The sequence below is a fragment of the Engystomops pustulosus genome, chromosome 1, assembly GCF_040894005.1.
Source record: "Engystomops pustulosus chromosome 1, aEngPut4.maternal, whole genome shotgun sequence".
In the NCBI taxonomy this organism is placed as follows: domain Eukaryota; kingdom Metazoa; phylum Chordata; class Amphibia; order Anura; family Leptodactylidae; genus Engystomops; species Engystomops pustulosus.
This window is the reverse complement of record NC_092411.1, coordinates 171,220,018-171,247,485: the sequence shown is the minus strand read 5'-3', so window position 1 is coordinate 171,247,485 and position 27,468 is coordinate 171,220,018. Positions and strand designations below refer to the sequence as shown.

Below are 27,468 nucleotides of genomic sequence, written 5' to 3'. Positions count from 1 at the left end.
AGTCTTTATTGGCCAGTCTTTATTCTCTGGTTTATTACAGTGATACCACATTTATATAGTTTTTCTTATCTTTGCTCAATTTTTCTTAGCAAAAGCAATGGGGAAGATTGCAGAAGTTAAACGGACAGATGTCAGAAACACAGCCCTCATTGCATGTCAGAATATGAAAGTACAAACAACTGAGGGAGAAGAGGGACCATCAGATCCCCCACATCATACGGGATTCTGGAGGGAACCTACTACATGACCCGAGAGCGATTGCCTCTCGCTTCCAAGAATTCTACGCTAAATTGTATTCCCTGCCAAACACTCTACCCCTAAATGAGGGCCTTAGAAAAACACTACTACGGGACTTCTTGAACTCTTGCTCCCTTCCTGGACTCCCCTCGGAAGCCATTGAGACTCTCAGCTCAGAACTAATGTCGGATGAAATAGAGGAGGTGATTAAAGGAATGCCCAATGGGAAATCTCCGGGCCCAGATGGGCTCACATATCTGTACTACCAGACCTTCTCCCCTGTGTTGTTGCCACATATGACAAAAGTGTTTAACGCGTTCTTACAAGGTGAACCCATGCCTACAACTTTCACTCATTCTTATATCACCCTTATCCCCAAGCCTGGGAAAGATGCAACTGATTGTGCCAATTACAGACCGATTGCACTTTTGAACGCTTTTTTGAAAATATTCACAAAACTACTGGCCAATCGCCTGATTCACTGGATCCCTCAGGTAATCCATAAGGACCAGGTAGGCTTTGTGCCGGGACGACAAGGTGGCGACAACACAAGGAGAACGATTGATCTCATTGATGTAGTTAATAAACAAAATGACCAGGCCCTGACTCTCAGTTTACACGCTGAGAAGGCGTTTGATCGCCTCAGCTGGCCCTTTATGTTTCAAGTGTTAGAACACATCGGAATAAAAGGTCCCTTTCTCCAGGCTTTGCGAGGGTTATATTCAAATCCCACAGCGGAAATTAAGCTTCCACATGCGTCTTCCCCACCTCTGCGGATCAGAAATGGCACACGCCAGGGCTGCCCACTTTCTCCTCTCCTGTTTATACTTTGCATTGAACCCTTGGCCTCCATTATCCGACAGGACCCTAATATCCATGGTATTATGGTTAGAGACAAGGAATTCAAATTGTCGTTATTCGCAGGCGATATCTTACTCACCATTACTCAACCTCTAATCTCCCTACCCAACCTACAAGCGAGGTTGCAGCAGTATGGCCGTCTTTCTGGCTATAAAGTGAACACTTCAAAGACGGAGGCATTGCCTCTTAATCTTCCCAACCGTTGGTAGACCAACTGAAGGCCGCATTCAGATACAATTGGAAAGCAGATGCTATTAAGTATCTGGGGATACTCCTGACCCCCTCCTACAATACGCTCTATGGGCAGAATTTCCCTGGCAGTTTTCGGGAAATAAGGACCCTGCTTGATAATTGGAATAGTCTCCCCCTTTCCCTCTTTGGCAGGATAGCAGCGGTTAAAATGACTATCTTACCTAAGCTGCTTTATCTTTTTGAAACTCTACCAGTGCCAGTGCCATTGGGTGCTCTGAGATCCCTGCAAGCATCAATATTACACTTCATTTGGGCGAAAAAGAGGCACAGAGTCTCCAGGTCTGTTCTACTCTCTCACAAATCTAGAGGCGGCCTATCAGTGCCGGATATAACCAGATACTACTGGGCAACACATTTGCGGCGTATTCCGGCATGGTCCACCTTACTGGCATTCTCTAAGTGGATGGAGATAGAGAAATTGTGGTTGGCCCCTTTCCATCCTAACTCTTACCTTTGGCCTAAAGAAGCGCCTGCACTGCCCGACCCCCAATTAGGCCCTATCTCATTCACGATTAAGTTATGGAGGGCCTGTCTGACCAGGTTCCCACTGGTGTCTCAGTGCTCTCCTATGCAATCTTTCTTACACACTCCCCTCATGCAACAAGCCGGGGCTGGACAGGAAATTAAACCTTGGCATGAGAAGGGTTTATTTAGATTTGCAGATATTGTGGACTACCGGGATAGGAAGATTTTGCCTTTTGCTGCCCTACAGGATAAATTCCATCTCCCGAATGCGGCCAATTTTCACTACATCCGAATTAGGCACTTCCTACAATCCCTGGACAGTGCTGAGACGGTTTCGGTACCCACTACGTTTGAGCACATTTGCAAAACTGCTACCCAGACTTCTGGCCTTATATCGGATATCTACATGATACTACTGCATCCCAGCCCAGACGAACCCATCGCACACCCGTACATGGCCAAGTGGGAAAGCATAGTAGGGGGACCAATATCACAAGACACATGGCGATTGATATGGCACAGGGCGGCTAAGACCTCCTTGTGTGCTACACATAAGGAGAACCAGTACAAGCTGATGATGCAGTGGTATCATACCCCATCCTTGTTGCACAGACTATTTCCAGATACACCAGACACTTGCTGGCGATGTGGTTCTGCTGGAGGTACTCTTCAACACATCTTCTGGACATGCCCGTTAGTTCAGCCTTTTTGGCAGGAGGTATAGACTCTCCTTCTGACGGTCGTAGCGGTGGATATCCCACTCACCCCATTATTCCACTTGCTGAATGTTTCCCCACACCCCATGGCCAAGGCGACCACAAGACTGAGCTTGCACATACTCACAGCTGCGAGGTGCTTCATAGCATAATTCTGGAAGAGGCAAGCCCCCCCCCCTCCCGAATGGACCTCCTCTCTAGGGTAAGGGAAACCCGCAGTATGGAATATCTGACTGCTTCCCTGAATAATCGTATCCCATTGTTTGACAAAACCTGGGAGCGTTGGGACCGCTACTGGATAGAAGAACGAGCAGGAGGAGGAGAGTGATATGGCCACCCCTTTAGTTTCTACCCAAGTGTTGATTGTTGTCATAGTGAGTATGTATGGCTGTCTCTTGTTTGTACCCTTTTCCTCAACCCCTCTAGACTGGTTAGGCATAGTGTTGATGCCGTCCCTGGTATTTGTATCACTATCATAAACATATTACACTGTTAGATTTCACATTCTGATACGCGAATGGATGATTTATACTGTTGATATCCTTTGGGGGGAAATTTCCCTTCTTTTTCTCTTTTGTCTTTCAATTGTTCTACTGTTGAAAAACATCAATGTGAAATGTGTACATGATAATTTGTCTGTTATATATTTTTGAAAAATAATAATAAAAATACAATTATATAAAAAAAAAATGAAAGTACAATATGACCAAAAACATTGAAACTTTTACAAAAATATTGTAGGAGAATGATTAATCGGCCAATGACAGTCGTTGCACTAACAAAACTGATATTTAGATATATTTTATGTTTTTTTTTAAAATTTAATTAGTTAATAAAAACATTTTTAGACCTCCTAGGGCAGTGATGGCAAACGTTTTAGAGACCGAGTGCCCAAACTACAACAAAGACCCGCTTATTTATCGCAAAGTGCCAACACAGCAATTTAATTTGTGATTTATACTCCCTCCTCTGTCACAGTTCTCATTGATACCAGCACCTGAGGACACCAATAAAGCAGAACATAGTCCCAGGTAGAGCTGTCACTTTAAAATAGCTCTGTGCACAGCAAGTCCTGGGCTGTCTGGGACTGCAGGAAGTTACCTGGAGTCATCACTGGTGATGGCCTGAGTGCCCACAGAAAGGGCTCCGAGTGCCACCTCTGGCACCAGTGCCATAGGTTAGCCATCACTGTCCTAGGGTACTTAAACCCTAGGTTGTCTGATTGATCCTACCATATACTGCCATAGTGTACAGTATGGCAGTATGTAGAGATTTTCTACATCATCTATTACATTGTGCAAATCACACATTTTAATAAATGTGCTAAAACGAGACCGCCTAAGGTCTTTGTATGACCTGGGGCTGTCATAGTTACAGATTGCTGCTTCCTTGATAACGTTATGGGGAGCTACAATTTAAGCCAACATGGAGGGCCCCACGCGAAACTACTTTTTAATGGCACCAGCTGCTTTGCCAAAAGCGATCGAAGGGTTAACACCCACCTGGTGTTACTGGTGGGTGTTTTCTGCTAAAATGCAGCAAACTTTCACCAGCTCAGCCCTCTCCAAACACCCATAGCCGATGGGTGATGTAGCAATATGTCAGGTGCCGTTAAGGGGTTAAAGAAAAGCAGGACAATACTGAAAATATTGACCTGGACACTCCGTCATTAACAATTACAATAAATCAACAGGACTTCAGGCACACATTATATTTACTAGTTTTGGGCATGAGACCTAAATCCATCTCGAGAACAGGAGTTTGCTGACCCTCTTCCCGTGGCCAGACTGAACGAACAGGTCTACAGGAGCTCCAACAACAGTAGTCATTCCAAGAGGCAAACTCTACATTTTGGCCAAGTCATGGGAAAGGGAATAAATGAACCACCCCTTGCTTCCCCCTCCTGAGACAGGTTCCAGATCTATAAAGGTTAAATGTTGAAGGAAAGGATCATGGCCTTGCGGCAAAAAAGTCTGCGTGCCAAAAATAACACTGCCCTAATAGAATTTTGTCCTACTTTTCTGGCATGAAATAAGCCAATGAATAGGATCTTAAGTATGCTGAAGTATGACTGCACAGTCTTAAACCATGAAAAATTAATAGTCATGCTCTTAAAACCCATTTCTTTAGGCAGGTCTATCACACTCGCTAACTGCATGAAACGTCAACTCTCCCTTTACTAATCCATCCTATGTCCTTTCACCTGTCTGTTATTCGACAAATAGCAGATATATACCAAGTTCTAGGCTTCTCTGCAGTCTTTTTCATCTAGGACCCTGTAAATAAGATTGTGGCTGATGGCTGGTTCAAGCAGCAGAATTTTTATTTATTAAACTATTTTATATTGTTCCCTTATAAAGAATGGCTGGACCATTATACATTATACAATCTCTTTTACCTCCTGTGTAAACAACCTCATCCATAGTCTGTAAGCTCTTGTCAGCATGCCCTTCAGACCTTTTGTTCAATATCACTGTTTGTATTTTGTAATGTAATATTATATTTGTATATGTCCCCTATGATTTGTAAAGCGCTCCGAAATTTGATGGTGTTATATAAATAAAGATTATAATTATCATCCAGCATCACACTCTTATATGAATCTTGTGCAGCATAAGATTGTCTATTCTAAGTATGGTTGCACATTGGCATGTGTGTTGCACTTCCATTGTGTTTTGTCTCCATTGCGTCCATTTAGTTCAACATTGCTTTAAAAACATAACACCTGGTTTCTCAGCCTCATCAGTGAAAAAAGCAGTCCTGTCATCAGTTTTTTTTGTGAATCCATAGACTTCTATTGACTTCACAGCCGCATCAGTGAAAATCAATGGACACGTTTCAACATATTTTCTACAGACAACAGATCAGTGAAAAAAATAAGCCAATGTGAAAACATGCATAGAAATCAATGGCCTCCATGGAAATCACTGAAACACTGAATGTGAAGGAGCCCTAACTCTGCACTGTCTTACTTTTACAACTCTTTTCATTCATCTACTTCACCACGCAGCGCCGGCGCTATGGGTAGGCAAAGTGGGCAATTGCCAAGACCCCTGAAATGGGAGAATCTCTTCTTTCAAAGGAATCTTGAATTTTGTTTCTAGGTGCTATGGATCCAAAGATATTCAGGTTTAAAGTGAGAATATCAGGTTCCATTTTTATATATAAAAATCACTCCCAAGGTAGTTTAACAGTTAACATCTACGTTTTCCTGACACTTAGAAACATAAATTCAGATTCATATATAAGAGGAGACTCTCTTCTTTCATAGGAAGAAGTGAGCCAGAGATATAGCCCCCTGAATTGTGTCCCCCACCTCCAGATTTTTAGCCATCAGGCTGCAGGGAGAATTTGCTGCACACAGGAGCTGCTGCACCTAACAGATAATGGAAATATTCACTACTATATTTTGTTACGTAGTTACATAGTTACTACATTTTGAGAAGGGATAATATCAACTAATATTAATATTTTTAACCCTTCTCTATGCAGAACTATCTGAGAACACACTTTCTCTTTTATTTCGTGATAGTATTTTTTTCCGAAAATTGACTGATATGATGAACATTCAATCCTCTTCCCCTAATGTTGCTATTATATATTAATACTGTGACCCAGAACATGCCCATAAAGCTAAAACACACACACGTTCTGGAATAAAATTTTTATTTCACACCATCCTCCATTATTTACACCTATGTTATGACGTTCTCACTCAAATTCTTATGAAGCATGAAGTGTTCTGTTATTGTGCGTATAATACAATGGCGCACATCTAAAAGTGACTTTTATTATCTTATTATTTTGGTTTACGGATATACAGGCAGTCCCCGGGTTACATATAACATAGGTTCTGTAGGTTTGTTCTTAAGTTGAATTTGTATGTAAGTCGGAACTGTATGTTTTATCATTGTAATCCTAGACAGAACTTTTTTGGTCTCTGTGACAATTGGATTTTAAAAATGTTGGATTGTCAGAAGAATCAATATTAACACTAAAGCTTCATTACAGACACCTGTGATAACTGTTACAGCTGTTTATTGTAGCCTAGGACTAAAGTACAGGAAATGACCAATATCCAGAGGTCCGTTTGTAACTAGGGGTTGTATGTAAGTCGAGTGTTCTTAAGTAGGGGACCGCCTGTAATGTTATTTATTTGGGTTACCATTGTGTAAGGGAGCATACAATGATAGATCTGTGCAATTTTCTGCAAAAATTGTTTGGTGTCCCCTGTGGATTTTGTTGTGGGGTATGTCTGATCTCCTCACATCTTATTGTTTTAGGAAAATATATTTTCTTTATATAAGTATTCTGGATTTGTACATATAGGAAATTTTGAATGTTAATTGCCAAATGCATCGCCTGGTTGTCTGCTTTCAAAATTATATAGGTTTTATGGCACCTTTCCTTTTTATTCTGTTTTATTGATATATTTTGTCTTAAACTTTGTAGCTGAAAAGCAGATTTCTAGTTATTTCAGTTTTAGTGATATTATGTGGATTTAATTTATGTGACCATATCAGTATGGGACATTTGTGAACTCTACACATGTCCATCTATTACATTTAGGAGATGTGAAGGTATTTTATGGAGCACATTTTTGCCATCAAAGTCACATTTCAACTATTTTTTATAAAATGTTTCACTTTGAATCAAAATTGCATGAAAGCGCCTATGTCTATAAACTCTTTAATGCAATTTTGAAAATGGGGCAAGTGTCTGCTTTAATAAAATATTTGGTTTGCTGCAATTTACTTTAATTCTTTTTGCTGTAATTCCGTCCAAATTGTAAAAATTGCTCTGCTCAATAACGCGACAAAATATCCACGAATGCTGGGCGTTGAAAGGGTTTATACCCCTTGGTTGCATTACCGGGTGAAGATGCTTATCATCTATCTATTTAGTTATCTATCTCCTATAATCTGATCATTTATCATCTATCTCCTATAAAATTCTCCCATATTGCAGTTCGTTTTACCATACTAAAGGAGCCTGTTATTGACTGTGACTGGTCATAAAATAGTTTTATTTTGGGGCCCCACTAGAACCGGCCCTGTCACCACGTGCAGACGGCCTAATTGTGTCATGTGATTAATCAGACTCTCCAACTGACACAGAGCCTTATGTGTGGACAGGAAGCTTACCATCATTACCACCAAAGTCTTGATGCAAACATTAACATCCCTGCCGCATACAGTTGTTAGGTATGCAATTTATTTTGGTTAAGGGATATTCATACCATCATACTGGGAAGGGTCTACTATGACAGATTTTTCATCTCCAACTGCAGAATTAATATTTGCCTGCTCCTGCACAATTTCTTCTTCTTTCCTGTTATTAGAAAAAAAAAACACACAGAACAATAAATATTAAAATCTAGGAAAATAAGTTAGCTATACACATTGTACATTGAAGAAAATATACCAGATGATTTAACCTCTGATCTTCCAGCACACTGACATACTGGTGTGTTCCACCTCTGTCATTTACAAAAAAGGCTTTTAAAATTATGCAAATAATCTTGGGGGCTCTGGGCTCCATAGGTGTTAATGGAATGCTAATTTGCATAATGTTTAAAGCTTTTTTTTTTAAACCAAGGACATATAAAGCTTAAAGAAGAGTGGATCCTGTCAGAGGACCCGTATGTCATTGTGCTTGGTTTGCAATCTTTGTTCCTGTGCACTCTGGCATATTATTATCAAAAATAATAGCCCGCTGATTGCGGCTATAAAAAATATAAAGAAATTAATAATGTTTATTAATGTTAGCCTGTAGATCTCTGGCAGGTATTAACAGAGCCTCTCGGACTACAGCTTCATGCCCCCTGCAGCCCTTCAAACCTACACGCTGCCTCCTCCAGCCCTTCCCTCCTGTCATCGGGGCCCTGCTGATGCCGGCAGAGCTTTTCAGGCTAATTTAAAGATTAAAAACTTTTTTTAATAGTAGAAATATATGTAATCTCCATTTACATTAACCTGCAGGGATCCAACTATACATTTCCACAGCCCTTCACTCTGCATCCCTGGTGCTTCCTCCAGTCCTTACCTCCTGATGACTACAGCCGCCACAGCAGAAAGCAGGAGATGACTGGAGGAAGTAGTAGGTGCATGTGAAGCTAGATCCCTGAGAAGATAATTTTTTTCTTCACAGTGTTCTATTTATTGTGGTAAATATAATTCACTATAATGTTGGCATTTCTGGAATTTCCTGTTTGATGAAGTCCCGGAATCATCTCCTTTGTTGCCAACATATCACACAAAAACCCAACTAGGTCCTGGTGTTAAAGAGCCTTAATTATGATACTATATTGCTATAAAATTCTTATTTTCTCCTTTGTTGCCAAATTTGTCTCCGCTAACGATCGGATCAATGGTTCGACGGACACGTCTCTCGCTTTTCATGAATCCTTGATTCTTATTATCTTTAGTAATCTTTATTATTTCACATATATTTTTGTACCTTAAACCATTTTACCTTTCTTGTCACTTTCTATCTATGATTGACAGTTGCAGTTTTGCTCATATAATTGTTATATCTTTTTATATTTCCATTTATTTAGTGGTTATGAATTCTTTATTGGGAGATATTTACAAACTAAGTGTGTTTTAGTACAGGCAGTCCCCGGGTTACATACAAGATAGGCTCTGTAGGTGTGTTCTTAAGTTGAATTTGTATGTAAGTCGGAACTGTATACTTTATAATTGTAAACCCAGCAAAAATTTTTTGGGTGTCTGCCACAATTGTATTTTAAAAATGTTGGGTTGTCAAAAGAACCAGGATTAGCACTAAAGCTTCATTACAGACACCTCTGATCACTGTTACAGCTGTTTATTATAGCCTAGGGCTAAAGTACAGTAAATTACCAAAATCCAGAGGTCCGTTTGTAACTAGGGGTCGTCTGTAAGTCGGGTGTTCTTAAGTAGGGGACCGCCTGTATAAGCGCTCTAGTGCTTTTATAATAGTTATCACTTTGTCATAGGTTATTCATGAATTTATCAGAATTATCTACTCTATGGTTCTTTACTCACTAATATATTTATCATTAATTGTTGTGGGGTTTTGTTTATAGATTACAGTAGTATTGGATTTGAGAATATTTGCGCCGCCATAACAATGCATGTTGAATTATAGCCACGTCTGCATAGTATTATGTTGCTTTTAGTGTTAGTTTGTGTCGATACAAACTAATTTATGCCTGTGTAGTACAGTATAATCCTTCATCAACAAACTAAAGAACATATGCGCCGTCTTAATAATGTTTATTTTAAGTTACGCTTGCACAACATTATTCTATAATATATGGGCCCATCCCAATAATTCCTGCTCTTCAATACAACCTTATCTACGTCTGTATAGTATTGTAGAACTGATGACAAATTGGCTGTGGCGCATGCGCTTTGTTTCCTCGTTAGGATCTAGGAACGCACTGATAGTTTGCGCGCAGTACACTTTTTTCTTAATTCGTGATGTAATTGTTGGCATGCAAGTTGACACGCAGGCGCACTTTAGTACTTCCGCCGTTTGGAAGGCTCCCATGGGCTCCACACCTGCTGTTCGTTAGATCTGGGGGTGAGTTACTACCATATAAATATATATATGCTCTTGTGTCTTATCATTTACCCCTGAGGAAGCTTGTGAGCTCCTGAAGCTCCTTACATTCTACTGATTATGTACAATATGTGATTATATTTTGTGATTATATCCGCTCTTCTCTTCTTGTGCCCTGGTATTTACAAAAAAGGCTTTTAAAATTATGCAAATAATCTTGGGGGCTCTGGGCTCCATAGGTGTTAATGGAGCCTAGCTTTTTTTTTTAAACCAACATTTACATCTTTGACAATAGTGTGCAGCTATTTAACCCCTTCAGGACGTAGCCAGTTTGTAGCGTAACCTCTTCCCGACATTTGACGGAGTAGTATGTCACGGGCGGCAGGAAAATGCAATTTAAATTTCTAAATTACAACAATTTTGTTTTAACGCCTGTAAATCAATTATAGGGTTAACAAACTTCATAAAAGTTGTTTTACACACATTGAGGGGTGTAATTTCGATAATGGGGTTTTACTATTATTTAGGCCTCTCAAAGTGACTTGAAAGCTGAGCATGAAAAGCATGATTTTGCATTTTTTTAATGAAAATGTAGAAAATTACACCTAAAGTTCATAGCCCTGTAACATCCGACAAAAACGAGAGGATGCATAAAAAAACCATGTTAACCTAAAGCAGACATTTGCTATTATGACTCTGTTTTGAAAAAGTAGAACATTTTGAATTTCGAAAATTGAGAATTTTTCCACATTTTCATTAAATATCTGTTTTTTTTATTATAAATAAATGAAAAACATATCGCCATATCACATGAAGTAAAAAAGTGTCCTGAGAAATCCATTTTAAAATCACTTGAGTATGTTAAAGCATTCCAAAGTTCTAACCACTTATAGTGACACGTCACATTTTAAAAAATGGGCCGTGTCAGGAAGGTGAAAAGTGGCTTCGTCGGTAAGGGGTTAAGGCTCAGCCTAATTTTTTGTATTCTGACTTGCGTATTCTGACTTTTATAAGGTTATAACTTTTGAATACTTTTAGTTATCAAAGTGATTTTAGATTTGTTTCATAGTCACATGCTGTACTTGATTTTAGATAAATTTTGATGTATTTTTTGTTTATCGTTTATTTATAAAAAATCAAACTGATGAATTGTTTTAAAAATTTACCATTTTTCAAAATTCTAAATTAATGTGTTTTCAGGAAGATAGTTTTACCACCTAGATAAGTTGCTGATTAACCTTTTTCCATATATCTGCTTTACATGTTTTATAATTTTTTTAAATATCTGGAAAATGTTATGTCACGCAACTTACATATTGAACAAATGAAATGTGAAATATATATTATTATAAACCCCCCTATACATCAACCCATTTTCAATTCTGCACCCCTCAAACTATCAGAAAGAGCTATATATATATATACAGCTAAAGATTGTTAAGCCTTTGAGGTTTTAATAGTAATTAAATCTAAATGGAAATGAAATTTAGAAAGGTCTAATTTTGTCAGTGATAAGTTTTGTCCTATAAACATTGCTGCCCTTTTGTAGGCTATAACATTTTATTTTTTCTGTTAGTCGGGCCATGTGTGGCCAATTTCTTTGAGGGATGAGACGTATTTTACAGTGGTACCATTTTGCAGTTGGTATCCCCTATTGTTCAAAACATGTTAACTTTTTTTGGGCGTAGAGGAGTAGTAAAGCATCAATTATGTAATTCATTTTTTAATTTTATTTTTTTGGTGTTCACCATATAGCCTAATAAAAATCTATTTTTTTTGTATGGGTCAATACAATTTTAGGGATACCATAAATAGATATTTTTTGCTTACGTTTTACTGGATTTCTCAACATAAAACCTAATATGGGGAAAAAATCTATTGTTTTTTGTATCGCCGTCTTCCAAGTGGCATAACACTTTTATTTTTTTTGTCTACAGAGCTAGTTGATGGTTTGTTTTTTTGTGGGACATGTAGTCCCCAGTATCATTCTGGAGTAGATATGTTTTTTGATCACTTTTTATTGCATTTTTTGTGGGATGAAATAGGTCAAAATCCTAATCTTTGGCAGGTTTTAAAGGAAACCTACCACCACGGATCTACCTATTAAGGTAGATCCAGTGGTAGGTGTTTCTAATGTATGTAAGGATAGCCCTTTTAAGGGCTAATCCTTTAGTCCCCTTTATCTTTTTTAATCTTTAATTGTGGTAATATGCTAATTTACCAAAGAGGCTACTGGAGCGTGGAGTAGTCGATGCTGAGGCTACTCCACGCCCTAGTAGCCAACTTGATCCTCCTACCCAGATATCTCCTGCGTGCCCTCATCCGCGAAGCAAGAGTTCTGCGCATGTGCAGTAGCTCCGGCTTCGATCACGAGACCACGCAGCCGGTGGCCTGCGTTTTGCACATGCTCAGGTCCGACAGAGTTCACCATCTTTTTCATAGTGCTTGGGTTTGCGACACAATTTGAATGTTATATCCCGTGCTCAGTCCGAATCAGTCGGATCATGTGACGACATGCCCCCCAATTTGTGTTGCATGGAAGCTAGCACAGCTGCGCCAAATTGGGACTCAAAAGCTTCAACAATTTTGGATTTAGAAACTCCCTTTTTCAAGCTGAAATTTGAAAACTATTCAAGAACATGCACATTAACTGATTAAAGACGAATGACAAAAAAGATCATCCAAATTAGCGGTCCATTGCCATATTTGGACAATCTATTTTGTCCTCATGATAGTGCTGCCACCGGCTGAAGCCTGGTCCCTGCTGCATCCCTCCTCGCCGGACAGTTTAACCCCTTAACTACACGATCGAGTACGATTGTGGCTCCTAAGGAGAGAGACAGAGGGAACAGTGAGAGGAAAGTTACTATGGCTGCTGGAGGTCTGACGAAGCCATGTACGATGTATGAGTTGCATAGGAAAAATGTCATTAAAGACTGACGGAAAAAAATACATTGCAGTACAGAAGTGCTGCAATGAACTGTATAAGGTATCCCTAGTATAATTCCCCCAGTGGGACAGTAAAAAAAAAAAAGTTAAATGAATAAACACAAATTACACAAAAACCACATGTTTCCCTTAGACTTATATTTTAAGTAAAAAAAAAAACAAATGAAATAACTTGGTATTGTCACATCCTTGGCCAAGCAGCTTTTACATTATTATACCCATATTGTCAGGGGTATAAAATATAGAAATAAATAACTAATGGAAAATTGCAATTTTAGAGCTTCCTGCCTCCCAAAAATATATACTGTCTATACTCAAGTATAGGCCGACCAGAGTATAAGCCTCCAGCCAATATAAAGCTGACCAGCCCATAACCCCTCAGTATATAGTTTGCCAGCCCCTACCCTCCAGTATATAGTCTGCCAGCCCCTGCCCCCCCCCATAGTATATAGTCTGCCAGTCCCTGCCCCCTCAGTATATAGCCTGCCAGCCCATGCAGTATATAGCCAGCCCATCCCCCCAGTATATAGCCTGCCAGCCCCTGCAGTATATAGTCTGCCCGCCCCTGCAGTATATAGACAGCCCATCCCCGCATTATATAGCCTGCCAACCCCTGCCAGTCAAACCCCCCCCAGTATATAGCCAGCCAGCCACTTCCCAGAGTATGCCAAGCCTTTAATTAAAAAAATAAACACTGTACTCACCTTTCCGATACCCCCACAGATCCTCTTCTTGCTTCGGATGCTCCGGTGCCGTTTCGGGTCCTTCAAAGAGGCACAGGAGCATTCAAAGCAAGAAGAGGACCTGCAGGGGGTGTCAGAATGGTGAGTACAGTGTTAATTTTTTTTATAGACTCAAGTATAAGCTGAGTTAGGTTTTTTCAGCACAATTCTTGTGCTGAAAAACTTGAATTATACTTGAGTATATAACGTAATATAAAGTGATAAAAATAAGTCAGATGTATGCTATAATAGTACCAATCTAACAGTTACCTTTTCCCGCAATAAACAAGCCCCATTAATCCTCTTTTGATTGAGGAATAAAAAAACCAAAGGAAAATGCGGTTTTCTTGAAAAAGGAAAGAGTTAAGAAATTTGAATCATCATGCTATTTTACCATAAAAATTAACAAATTGGAAAATACAGATGTTACTGCAAAAAACAAGCCTTCATATGCCAATGTCAGGTAAAAAAAAAAGGAATTTGAGCCAAAAAAGAAAAAAAAAACTATTAAAAGTATCTAAAAAAAGAAGAAAATAATACCCTGTTTCCCTGAAAATAAGACAGTGTCTTATATTCATTTTTGTTCCTAAAGATGTGTTAAGTCTTATTTTTAGGAGATGCCTTATTTTTCATATACTGTATTTTTCAGACTATAAGGCGCACCGGATTAGGTGCACCATCAATAAATTCCTGCTAAAACATCTACGTTTATAAATAAGGCGCACCTGTGCACTGTTCAAGGCAGCTGTTGTCTATAAGTACCGTTCATATATAAGGCGCACCTTTGATTTCTGAGAAAATCAAAGGATTTTTTGTGTGTCTTATAGTCTGAAAAATACAGTACAAGAATTTATTGTTGAGCACAAAATCAACATTTATTATTATACTGTAGTCATTACATCACAAACTTCAACATAACCAAACTCAATTCCATCAAGAATTTCTTGTAAGACTACATTCACACGACCGTAGGGGAATGTATGTACGGGCGCAAGCTTGCGGCCGTACATACGTCCCCTATAAGCCGGCAATGGGCCCAGGGATCATGTGAGCACCGTAGCGCTCCGTACACAGGGAAAAGATGTCAGGTCTTTCCCCATGTTACGGCGCTGTGCATCTATCATGCGTTCGGGCATACGTTTGTGTGAATGTAGCCTAACTCTACATCTATATACAACAATATACAGTGCATTTGTCAATCCCAGTATTTTAAGATAGTTGTATCATCAGCTTCTGGAATCTCCTCATAATTCCCCAAACCCTGAATTTCATGCTGAATTTCTTGTGACTCCATTTCTTTTAGCCCCAATTGGCCCCAATCTTTTTGTTTAGCAATAGCACTTTCCTACAATGAGGACTTCTTGTCAGGGTAGCGTGCTCAAAGCACAATCATTGATTTTATCTTATGAATACATCACCTCTTGCAGTATCTAAACGGTCTACCAATACTACTGTAAGGTGTGGGGGGAGATGTAGCAACGACGGCCGCTAGGTCTTTTCAGGGGAGGCCTTATTTTTCTAATTGTGTCAAAAATTGCACTGGGTATGATTTTTTGGGGGGTGTCTTATTTTCAGGGAAATTTACATTGAGATCTAAACACTTGTTATCAAGAAGGACCACCACATGTTTTTCATATAAACAATAGAAAATACACGGTGTTCACTGTAAATGCATATACGATAGAGACAAGCTCCTCCTCACAGACTTTAAATTGCTATTCTAAACGCATAAAATAGATAGCTTCTACAAGAAAAAGTATATGGCTGTGTTCACATCACGGGTTTGGCCATACGTTATGATTTATGATTCTACAGTGGTATTCATCGCTTGGGGACCCCGCCTCCCCCTCAAATCTGGGGGAGGAGTCTACATCGGCAGCAGCCAGCAATTGGTTTCCACAGTAATATCGATGGGGGTATTTATCAAGCTTTCTGTGGCACACCAGTCGCGTAGAAGCCCTGAAATAATTGTAATTGCAATAGTTAGCACTTGGGGTCATTTTCCAGAGCCTCTTGATACAAATGGAGGGCTGGTGTTAGATGCGTTAATGTGGGGATCCACAGGTATGCATCAACGTGGCCAATAGGAGGGGGAGACAAAAAGCGCAAAGGATTCAAGTGTATTGTTTGATAAGGAAAATATATAATAGAATGTCTCTCACCTGGTTCAGTGAAAGATAGAGGGACTGCTGCCGACGGGACTCAGGTCCGGGCAAACCAGAGTTGATGGACTTGGCTGTGTGCTGAAGAACACTACGCGTTTCGGCCCCGGGCTGGAGCCTTCGTCAGGTGGATAATTACATAATTATCCACCTGACGAAGGCTCCAGCCCGGGGCCGAAATGCGTAGTGTTTTACCTTTTACTTTTTATTAAAACTGGTTTTATGAATACACCATCCCAGTCTATTCTCTGAGTGTGACAGCGCCTCCAGAACGGGACGACTCCTCGTGGTTCTTCAGCACAGAGCCTCTTGATGTATTATACGCCAGTGCACGATAAATAACCCCCACTGTCTTTATGTGGACAGTGGCATCACCATGTCCCCCCCTCCTGCTGAGCTGCATCCGCTCACCGTAGGCTTTTATTGCCTCTGCTGAGCGTATACGTCAGGACGGAGAAGAATGGAAGGATATAGCTTGTTGCCTCTTTCCATCCTGCCTTTGTGAACATATAGGGGCACATTTACTTACCCGTCCATGTCGCGATCCCCGATCCAGAATGTCCAACCATCATGCATTCTGCCGCGATTCACATAGATCATGCGCCCGATATCCTGCATGTGTCGTTCCCGCTCAGGTCCGCCGGAGTTCACCTTCTTCTTCCCCGATTGCGCCAAAATCCAATAGTGTGCAACACAATCCCCTTTTAAATGCGGCGCAAATCGGAAAACGCCGGAATATCCGACGTTTGTGCTGTCCGCGGACCCATAGTAAATGAGCCCCATAGTGGTCATATGGAGGCAACAGTTATGGCTCCATCTGCCACTATATGTCAATATATATGCTCATTGTATACGTCAGGAGTTTTTCTGACTTATACGCTGATTGTAAACACAAAACAAGATGTGAAAAAAAATATTGGAGCTTGGCATAAATTTGCTGCTAGGTGCCAATTTACGCCAAGCTCCAATATTTTTTTTGTGAATTTTTTTTACTGCTTTGGAAATATAATAGCTAATTTGTGATGGGTTTCTATAGACAACATAAATACTTTTCCTTTTGGACAATTTTTATAAATGAGGTACATATGAATTATATTTTATGAGGTAAATGTTGGGTTTATATAAACATGTATTTTGTTGTTCTAGTACAGTGATGGCGAACCTTTTAAGACAGAGTATCCAAACTACAACCAAGATCCAACTAATTTATCGCCAAGTGCCAACACAGAAATTTTTTTTTTTGCGATTTATACTCCCTTCTCTATCACAGCTTTAATTGATACCAGCCCCTTGAGGACACCAATAAAGCAGAAAATAGAAGAAATTTGGATGATCATTGTAGCTTCCCTCCAGGGTCCCATAAACAGGAAGAATTGTCAGGGCCGGAGCAGGAGCTACAATGATAATCCAGATCTGTCCACACCTTCCCACTCCTCCAGTAGTCCCAGATAGCACTGTCACTTTAAAATAGCTCTGTGCACAGCAAGTCCTGGACTGTCTGGGACTGCAGAAAGATACCTGGAGTCCTCTCTGATGATGGCCTGAGTGCCCACAGAAATGGCTCTGAGTGCCACCTCTGGCACCATTGCCATAGGTTAGCCACCACTGTTCTAGTTTATGGTGACAAGGATGGGAAGGAACAGGGAGTAGAGTGTCAGGTCTTTGGTAGAGATGAACCCTGCTTTGCACGGTATCAGTAAGGGTAGGGATTATTTGAATACCAGCAGGTGGAAGGGGACTCTGAGGTGAAATACAGCTGAGGAAAGTCAAAGCATTATGGGACTTGTGGTAAAACTGCCTCTCTTAGTGCAGTGCATGTGCCCACTAGGGCCCTCCCACATCTACTTCTGTATGAAACAGAATAGAGGCTGAAACATCAGCATGATAACAAATTTTAAGGTCTTTTTTACCCAAGTTTACTATTATATTTTTTTTTCTGAAAATGTATTGCTTTTGGGGAGCTTTTAAAAAGCAAGTTGGTTTATGACATAACCCCTTTAAGATGTTAAAGTGGAGACTCTGTACAGCCTTAACTGTTCCTTACCTTTTTGAAGATGTCACAAATATATTATTGGAGCACACATCTTGTGGCTTTACATATGTTTCCACAGCAGACATGTCTGAATTACTCTGCAGTTCTACAAAAAAAAAAAAAAATATATATATATATATATTAATATTCCATATTAAAACAGGTAAATCCTATATTAAAAGGGGTGGGCCGGCCTTTGCAAAAACTTACATAGTTAGCCGTTTACATAGTTTTTGAAAAGCCCAGACAACCGCTGACATGACAAATTCTAGGCCACAATACCTAAGCTGTCTGAAGAACTAAGGCTATCTGCACACGTTGCGGATTGTCACATGGAAAATGAAAATCCACATCAAATACATGTGGTTTTGGATTTTTATGCATATTTTCTGCATACATTTTTTACTTTTTTGTTTTAACTGATCTAATGTCATTTCAAGAAAAAAAATCTGAAGAAGAAGCCCGAACAGGTAGTAATAATGATGGACCGGCGCTCACGGAGGTAAATGAAGAGACGGCAGTCTCTTCTGACAAGTTAGAAACTTATTTATTAACCATGCGATGCGTTTCAGCTCCGGACTGGAGCTTTCATCAGGCATAGCACAAAAAGAGTAGAACGTATTCCTTAAATACAAAAAGGCACACATACCAAGGACCGGAAACCACCGTGCGATCACGTGGCGTAACGAGAGGTCAAGGGGCATCCGATCGGTGAGTATGACAATAGCACATAGTTTTTATATAAAACAACATGAAATGGAAAACATAAGTATAAAGGAAGTTAGACTAAAGAAATAAAAGGTATTATAAACAGTTAAAATAAACTGCACATATACAAAAAAATTTTCAATATAAACTTGATGATTATATAACAGTTTCCAAAAATCAGATATGATCTGCACCTTATGAGTTCTTACAGGGTCAATGTTTAAATTAAATTAAAAAAAGGAATGTTCGTGTATATAGATTGCAACTCTTGGACTACAGATCCCAAGTGGGACCAAAAAAAGAGAAGAACTCGTAGGACACTAGAGATGGACACATCGCGGAAACTCTAAGTGGCTGCTACCCAATGGCGGTAGGAGCGGAACATAGAGGTGAGTAGATCTGCAGAGAGGGCAACGGGGGGCAATATGCATCAGACTGATTCTATGGCCTCATTTAGGCAATTCGGGATAAGAGTGTTTAATTTATAAATCCAGTAGGATTCCCTGCGGTTCAGGGTTCCTACTCTGTCGGATACATCCTGTGATATCTGCTCAATCGGGGTGAGCTTGATGGCATCAAAACTTCCACCATGTTGTAACGTAAGATGTTTTGAGAGACTTTGTTTAAGGTAGCCAATCTTGGTCTTAAAACGGTGGCCATTCATCCTCATTTTTAGTGACTGAAGCATGCGACCTACATACAGTTTACCGCAACTACAATCGATCAGGTAAACCACAAAATTAGATGAGCAAGAGAGTTTGCTCCTGATTTTGAAAGTTTCTTTTGAGCTTTTGGAGGAAAAATTCTTTGACCCATGGTTGATTATCCCGAAGCAAAGGCATAGTTTGTGGTTGCATCTAAACACCCCTGGAGGTATACTGCTGGATCTGGTGGACGCTTTGGACTTTAATCTACTTGGGGCAATCAGGTTTTTGATCGTGGTTGACTTCCTGAAAGTCAAAATAGGTTGAGTTGGGAGAATATTTTTAATTAGGGGGTCCTTGAGCAGGATATCCCAGTGTTTCGTCAGGATTGCCCGAATTTTATGGTTGCCCCTATCAAATGTAGTGATAAAATTCAGGGTCCTCTTTTTAGGATCAATCCTTTCCAGGGGACGTTTGTTCGGATTGAGACAATCATGCTGGGAGATTTCCGAGTATTTTTGGTATGCTCGTTCTATTAATCCTCCTGGATATTTCTTTTCTTGGAATCTTTCTTTCAGAATTAAAGATTGTTTCATGTAGTCTTCTCTTGTGGTACAGTTCTTCCTTATCCTATGGAATTGGCTAAAAGGCACATTCTGTAGCCATTTGGGATAGTGTGCACTGTTGAACTCGAGAAAACTATTACTATCCACCGTTTTGAAATGGGTGGATGTATGGATTTTTTCTCCAATGTGTGTCAATTCAAGGTCCATACAAACGATCTTCTCACTTTTGATATCCATGGAAAACTTCAGGCCCCAATTGTTGGTATTAAGGGTGTCCACGAAATTTGTCGCTTCCCCAGCGGTCCCATGCCATATAATAAAGAGCTTGTCTATATACCTTTTGTAATAGGCAATATTATTCGACCAACTGTCAGAATTGTATATAATGGAGGACTCGAAACGCCCCATAAACAAATTAGCGTAACTTGGGGCGACCCGGGTCCCCATTGCGGTCCCACAGGTCTGATGATATATTTTCCCTTGAAAATCAAACACATTGTGTGCGAGGATAAATTCAAGGGATTTTATCATTAAATCTGTCTGTATTCTCTGAAGATCGGTCTGCTCTGTCAAGTACCAATGTACTGCTTCTATACCTAGCTCATGTGAGATATTAGAGTATAGGGAAGAGATGTCCATGGTCAGAAAAAGGTAATCATCTTTCCAGATAAAATTCTCTAGATCCATGATCAGGCTGGAAGAATCTCTTAGTTAAGATGGTAATTTGGTGACCAGAGGTTGTAAAAACAAATCCACGTAATGGGAGAGATTACAGGTCATGGATCCGATGCCCAATATAATTGGGCGCCCAGGGGGTTTCTGATGGTCTTTATGGACCGTGGGCAGATGGTAAAAAATTGGAAGAGTGGGATGACTCATTGAGAGGAAACCTTTTTCTTTTTTGTTTATAATTTCTGCTTCAAAAGTTCCCTGGATTATTGCTTCATATTCCTTTAAGAAACGAGGGGTAGGATCTGAATTAAGAGGTTTGTAATAACAGGGATCATTCAAGATGTTAAGCGCTTCAGCCATATAGTCTGTTCGATCTTGAACGACCACTCCCCCACTTTTATCTGCTGAACGAATGACGATATCCGTGTTAGTTCCAAGTTTTTTCAGTGCTTCCATCTCCTTCTTGGACAAATTATTTCCAGGTGATTGTGAGGATTTGATGTTTTTAAATTCTTCCGAAATGAGGGAAAAAAACGCTTCAATGTGATGACCTCTATGTTGGACCGGGTTGTGAAGTCCTTTGTGAAGTTTGATTTCCTTGTTATAGAAATATCTTTGTTGGGTCAGTTTCTTAACAAACCTGTTCAGGTCAATGAAGAGGTTGAAATCGTCGGTGGTTTTCGATGGGCAAAAGTTTAAACCTCTGGAAAGAACAGATATTTCATCTTGGGTTAAATTGTATGTGGAGAGGTTAAAAATGTTTACTGTATTTATAGCTGCGGGGGACATGTTGGGTTGAAGCAGTATGGGGGATGGGACGGGAACAAGGGCAAGAGGGGCTGGGACAGGAGTTAAGTGTCCTGTCTTGTTCTTTTGTCCATTTTTCCTCTTGCTCCCTCCCCTACATCATCTCTGTTTCTTTTTCTTCTGTTTGGCTTGAGAGAATCCAATGGGATAAAATAGTTCAAGATCTTGTTCTTGGTGAGTATTTTCGGGGGAAGGGGGGGGCAGGTTGTGGCGTCATACACCAACTCGGGTCCAGAGGAGGTTGGGAGGGGGTACTGGGTCGTGTTGGGCCCAGTCCTAAAAAAGAGAAGTTACTACTGGGGGATGTAGTTTCTGGAAAGGAGGGTAATTCTTCTGTAATTATGGAATTGGTTGGATCTGAGTATTGTGTAGTAATCGGGGATGGTACATCCTCGTATACTGATAACCAAGATAGGTTTCCGGCTGTAAACGGATCAATTTCAGTGACAGTGGGGGGGGGGGAGTAGGATCTCGCTTGGAAATGTGTTTCGAATGACTATGCGGGTGGACAGGTGGTAGTGAAGTGTAATGCTCATTGGATTTTCTATTAGAGTTATGAAAAATTCTAGCACCCTCTTTGCGTGTGGCCGGTTGTCTCGATTTAGATCCCCTCCGTATGGAATTAGTATTCTTTTGATCTGACCTTCCTCTTTTTCTGGGGGGTACACCATTAATATCGGTCTCCCCCGGATCCCTATTGTATGTGGTCAACATATTAGCACTCTCTAGACGTGGATTTAAACGTTTAAGTAGTTTCTTAATTTTTTTGTCGGCTACCTCATTTTCTAGTTTCAAAAGCCTATGTTTGATACCTTCATTAATCTTCCGAAAATCAGGGTGGCTTTCATATCTAGACAATCTTTCTATTAGTGTGGTGATATGACCTGATAATAATGAACATTCATGCATTCTTTTGTTTATAATGCGAGAAATTAATTTCATAGAACATTCAAACAAACAGTTGTTCCAATCATTAGTGTACAAAGGATCATCAGGAAAGGCTGACGGGATCTGTATGGTAAGACCTCTAGGTGTCAAGCCTTTTTTTTGATAGAGTTCCAAAAACATAACATCAAAGGAGTGGAGAAGTTCCTTTTTACTACAATCCTCAAATTCCTTGAATAAAGAAGACATTTCATGAAAGTTCAACGATAGGGTGGGTACCTTCGCAGAGTTCGAGGGTCGCACTATACTATCCACACAGTGCTCTTCCAGGAGCTGGGTGAGTCTTTCTTTTCTGTTCGTTATCCAATGCGTGAAATATTCCATCGTCGGTGCTGCCTAGCACCAAATCCAATTGATTGGCCCACATTTATCAAAACTAGTGCAAACTGCACTAGGAGCAGTTTGCCTGTGGAGTTTGTAGGGTGCACCAGATACATGAAAAGTGGTGCACATTCTTCACGAATCCACACCACAATCTGCTCGTAAAATCTGCATGGAATCCGCAATGTGTGCAGAGATCCTTAAAGGGGTATTCTAGGAATCAGTAAAATTCATATACAAATGGGTCCTTAAAATATAAGCTAATATGTAATTAGTTGTTATTTAAAATGTTGCTCCCGTTAGCAGAAAAATGCTGATAGACTGTAATGGAGAATTAAATTGCTACTGGCCCTTTAATCAGTCCGTTAATTTCCTCCACGCGGTCCATTGCAGAGCATACACGGGACAGAAGATGGCCGCTGGTTACATGTCCACCTGCCCGGGCAGGTCATGTGATCACCACTATGTATGGCTGTAGTCGGTTGGTTGCAGTGCATACAGTATGGCCAGTCTTGTGGTGATGGCAGTTACACATCATTACTATGGTAACAGAGCAAGAAAACCTGTTACATCATCACTGGGAGCAGAGAATAAGAGGGAGGAGGAGTTACTGGGAACTAAAGGATCTTGGGACTTGTAATTTTCAGTGGCAGCCATCTTGGTGATAACTTTAGAGAGGCCATAAAATTTAGTGAATCATAATATCAAACTATTTAAGCTCCATTGTGTGACTAATGACATTAAGTTTTGTTACATTCATTTATTTATAGCATCATGGGTTTTTGTATCAGACGTTCATATTCCCGGAATACCCCTTTAAGGTGCAGTCACTAGTATCTGTTAGATTGAATATAGAAACTCATTGCAAACACTTGGCTGGATTGCATAAGCGTTTCCAGAGATCGGTAATGAGCAAAACACCATATGCGTGTTACATGTCCAGTCCATGAAGAGCGGACAGTATTCCATGGACACAGGCATGGGAAGGCTCTCCTTGCATCTGATTTCACTAGTGTGCAAGGACTCCTGTCCTAACACTATGCTCATTCCATGAAATCTAACCACACAGTACAAGCGCAATAATGTGCCACCCGTCCAAGGCACTGTTCACAAAGGACAGGTCAGATAAAGGGGTTGGCCACCTTTAATAAAACTAATATATTATACTTACCCTGTTAAACCAACCTGCTCACGGCCCACAAAGTTCATGACTTTTCATGTCCTGCTGGCTTCCAGGACACAGAGGGGCTTTGCAGTCATGCAGATGACATTGGCACACTCCTCCAACCATGGAGCGCTTATGACGGAGGGGGTTTGCAGACAATAATGACAGCACAATCCCTACGTCTGCCGGAAGGACGTCACAGGAAGTCCTTCTATGCTGGCTGGCGAGATGACATGAGCTGTCGCTCCCATAGGCTCCAAGGAAGGTTTAATGTGAACTTAAACCAGATTATTGTATGGATTTGCTATTGAAGCAAATATTAGCAATTGGAGCTAGCAATTACATTTTAAAAATAATATCAAACAAACACAAAGCTACATCTCAGGGATTAATATAGAATAAACCAAGCCCCTTCCGAACACATTCAAATTTGCTTATGGTCATCTCTAAAGCCAATCTATGACCTCTACACCCATGGCATGTCATTCATGAGAGCATTAGTGACAGGTAGAGGTAACTAAAGGTGACGTGTCAAAATATTAACAAAAGCAAAGAATCCTCACTGCACTGCTGAAATGAACATGTTTGCATTAAAACCGGCACACCCCATGGAAGCAAGACAGATTTCATTTCCTGCATGCATATTCAGTGAATTATGCCGTTAATGTAAAGAACACATGTCTACTTCTACTATGAAAAAGCCATTTTTATTTAATTGAGGCTCTTATATACACTAGATATTAAGATGTGTAAAATCATATGAACAGATAATTAAAGTACATATATATAAGGGTCATTTATGACATTTAGATGATACATGATTGACATAGACTAACATATCTCATGCATTACATTTGATCCTATTAATTACAATAAAAATTTCGATGTGCTTACAATACTCACATAGCATTTCAGCCAGCAAATGTTTCCTGCTGCAATGCGTGCCAGTGAACAGTATCTGTCTTGCTCCACACCGGTAGAATTGACTGTTCAATTCAGCCCACTTCAAAATGACTAGTATGTGACATCATACTGCTGCCGCTTTGCAATTGGAAGGTATGCATCAGCCCACAGCACCATCTGCTTGTATGGCTACATGTTAGGATGTGCTGACAACCCTCCCCCATCACAACACAAGTTTCCCTCAGGATGTGCAGTTTATTTCCTCTTAGTCTTCGACTTGTACACAGCTCTGAGGTTACTCTCGGTCAAAAAGAAATACAGAAGCCTTGCTCAAACAAAATTAAACAGGTGCAGAATGAACGGGTAGCTAAAATAGCAGATTATGTAAAAGAAATAATGAATGACATTGATGTTAAATCAGATTAATACCATAAATCTAGTTTAAGACTGCATGGTCTCAGACCGCTTTCACACATGGCGTTTTGATGCACTGCAAAGACTGCAGTTACAATCAATAGTTAAAGGATGTCTTCTGTTAGATTCCCTTATGGTAAATGATTACTACTCACCTTGCCGTCCCTTCCCCTTTGCAGTAATCTGATTTCAGTATAGAGAGGAAGAAAAAAGGGTTTTGTAAAATATTGAAACATGCCTGAGGCGCTTTGCAGTCTCTGGTTGTGTGTCATTGTGGGGAGTACTGATAACTTCCACTCAATGGGGCATATTTATTTATCCAGTCCCGCGGAGTTTATTGTCCAACAATAATGCACAATGCCGCTTTTCACTAAGATCATGCACCAGTGTTCACCTTCTTCTTCCCGGTGCATGTAAGTGCTTGGTCTTGTGACACAATTTGAAAGATAAATCCCGCACTCACTGAATCATTTGGATCGTCGGACGGCACGCCCCCCTGATTTCTGTTGCATGAAAGCCAGCGCAGCTGCGCCTCAATCTGGGTTACCACCCAGATGACGATATTACACGAGGAAGATGGAAGATCTGTGATAAAAACCCATAGCCACGGTAACGGTAACGACAGAATAAGACCAGCTGGTTTAAGACGAGATGGCTTGTTTCGGTTACAGGAAGTGCAGGAGCCCACAGAATTCTGTACATCCTTGACCAGATCTGGCCACCAGTAGAATCGGGAAATGAGGGCGACAGAGCGCTGCACCCCACGGTGCCCAGCCACACAAGAGCAATGTCCCCAAGTTAGTATCCTCTTCTGAACAGCAGGTCGGACTTAGGTCTTGCCAGGAGGAAGCTGCCGAAGGTCCACCAGAACAGCAACAACCATATGCTCAGAAGGAATGGCATGCCGAGGGAGGGTTCTTCCCCAATAACATCAGAGGCACGAGGGAGGACATCAGCCTTGACATTCTTTTCTGCAGGACGGAAGTGGATCAAGAAATTGAAACAGGAAAAGAAGAGTGACCAGCGAGCTTGTTGTGGATTGAGTGGCTGAGCAGTCTGGAGATAAAGAAGGTTCTTGAGATCTGTTTATATACAGACTGGATAGTGAGCTTCCTGCAGAAGATAGATTCCTCTCTGCAGTCTAGAAAGTCTTAGGAAAGAACCCACAGGTTTGACTTTGGCCTTTAAGCCCTTTCTGGGTGAGCACCAATCCAGCTCCCACTGAGGAGGCGTCAACCTCCAGCTGGAATGGCTTATCCGTATCCGGTTGTGTGAGAACTGGAGCAAAGGCAGACTTCAGCTTAGAGAAAGCTTCTTCAGCCGTTGGAGGCCAAAGTTTAGGATTATCATTCTTCTTGGTCAGCGCCACAGAGTGAGATACGAGGGAAGAGCAGTGTGGTATGAACTGCCGGTAATAATTAGCGAAGACCCGGAATCTCTGAATAGCACAAAGTCCTACTGGGCAAGGCCACTGAAGTACTGCAGACAATTTGCCAGAGTCCATCTTGTCAGAGATAATGTATCCCAGGAAGACTGTTCTGTGATCAAAGGAAATGGGTAGCGATTCTTCACTGTAATTTTGTTAAGGCCGCAATAGTCTATGCAAGGACGGAGTGACCTACCCATTTTGGCCACAAAGAAGAACCCCGCACCGGCAGGAGAAGAGGACTTGCATATGAACCCCCTCTGCAGGTTCTCCTTCACGTAGGCTGACATAGCCGCGGTTTCAGACACTGAAAGTGGATACGTGCCACGCTGTAGTGGTGATGTGCCCGGCAACAGGTCTATAGGGTAGTAGTAGGGATGGTGTTGTGGCAGATTCTCCGCTTGCTTTTCGAGAAGACAACGGCAAAGTCCATATATTGAGCAGGGACACCCACCAGAGGCTTAGAGGACATCGAAGATGATATGGTGGACACGGGACAAGGTACCACCAAACAGCATGACTGGCATTCGGGTCCACAGTGGAGAATTTCATCAGTACGCCAGTTGACCTCAGAAGCATGTTGTTGCAACCACTTCAGTAGAAGTGAAGCCGTGGACCGGAGTAAGGCATAGAACAACAGTCTCTCTTTATGCAACTCCCCAAATTGCAAGTATAGGGGCTCTGTGCGATACTGGACCGAGTTGCAGAGGATCTGCCCACTGATGGAAGAAATGACGAACCATCTTCTCTAGACGAGCCATGAAAAAATTATGCTGGGAGACCAGGGCAGCAACCACGAAGTTCCCCACAGAGCCGGAGTCCAGGAAGGCTGAAGCTTGAACCAGACCACTTGTTCCATAGCTGAGTAGCACTGGAACATTCAGGTGAGGAGAAGCTTTGCTCTCATCTAGGGGCGTGCGTTTCCCGGATGCTAAGAACGAACAGGACACGCC

At 40.8% G+C, this 27,468-nt stretch overlaps 1 protein-coding gene across 4 annotated transcripts in view; it reads right to left on the bottom strand.

Annotated features, from left to right (window-relative positions):
- The window catches only part of ACSBG2 (acyl-CoA synthetase bubblegum family member 2), a 134,654-nt gene that overhangs the window by 54,100 nt on the left and 53,086 nt on the right, over positions 1-27,468 (bottom strand). For 2 of the 4 annotated variants that reach the window (XM_072113859.1, XM_072113862.1), the window contains exons 1-3: positions 24,676-24,816; positions 17,957-18,050; positions 7,771-7,862 (exon numbers count right to left, since the gene is read on the bottom strand). In XM_072113859.1, the coding sequence (XP_071969960.1) occupies positions 7,771-7,862; positions 17,957-18,030 (166 nt within the window). In that variant the 5' untranslated portion in view covers positions 18,031-18,050; positions 24,676-24,816. Of the gene's footprint in view, positions 1-7,770; positions 7,863-17,956; positions 18,051-24,675; positions 24,817-27,468 lie in introns of those variants that run through there. The other 2 variants (XM_072113860.1, XM_072113861.1) reach the window with 2 other exon arrangements.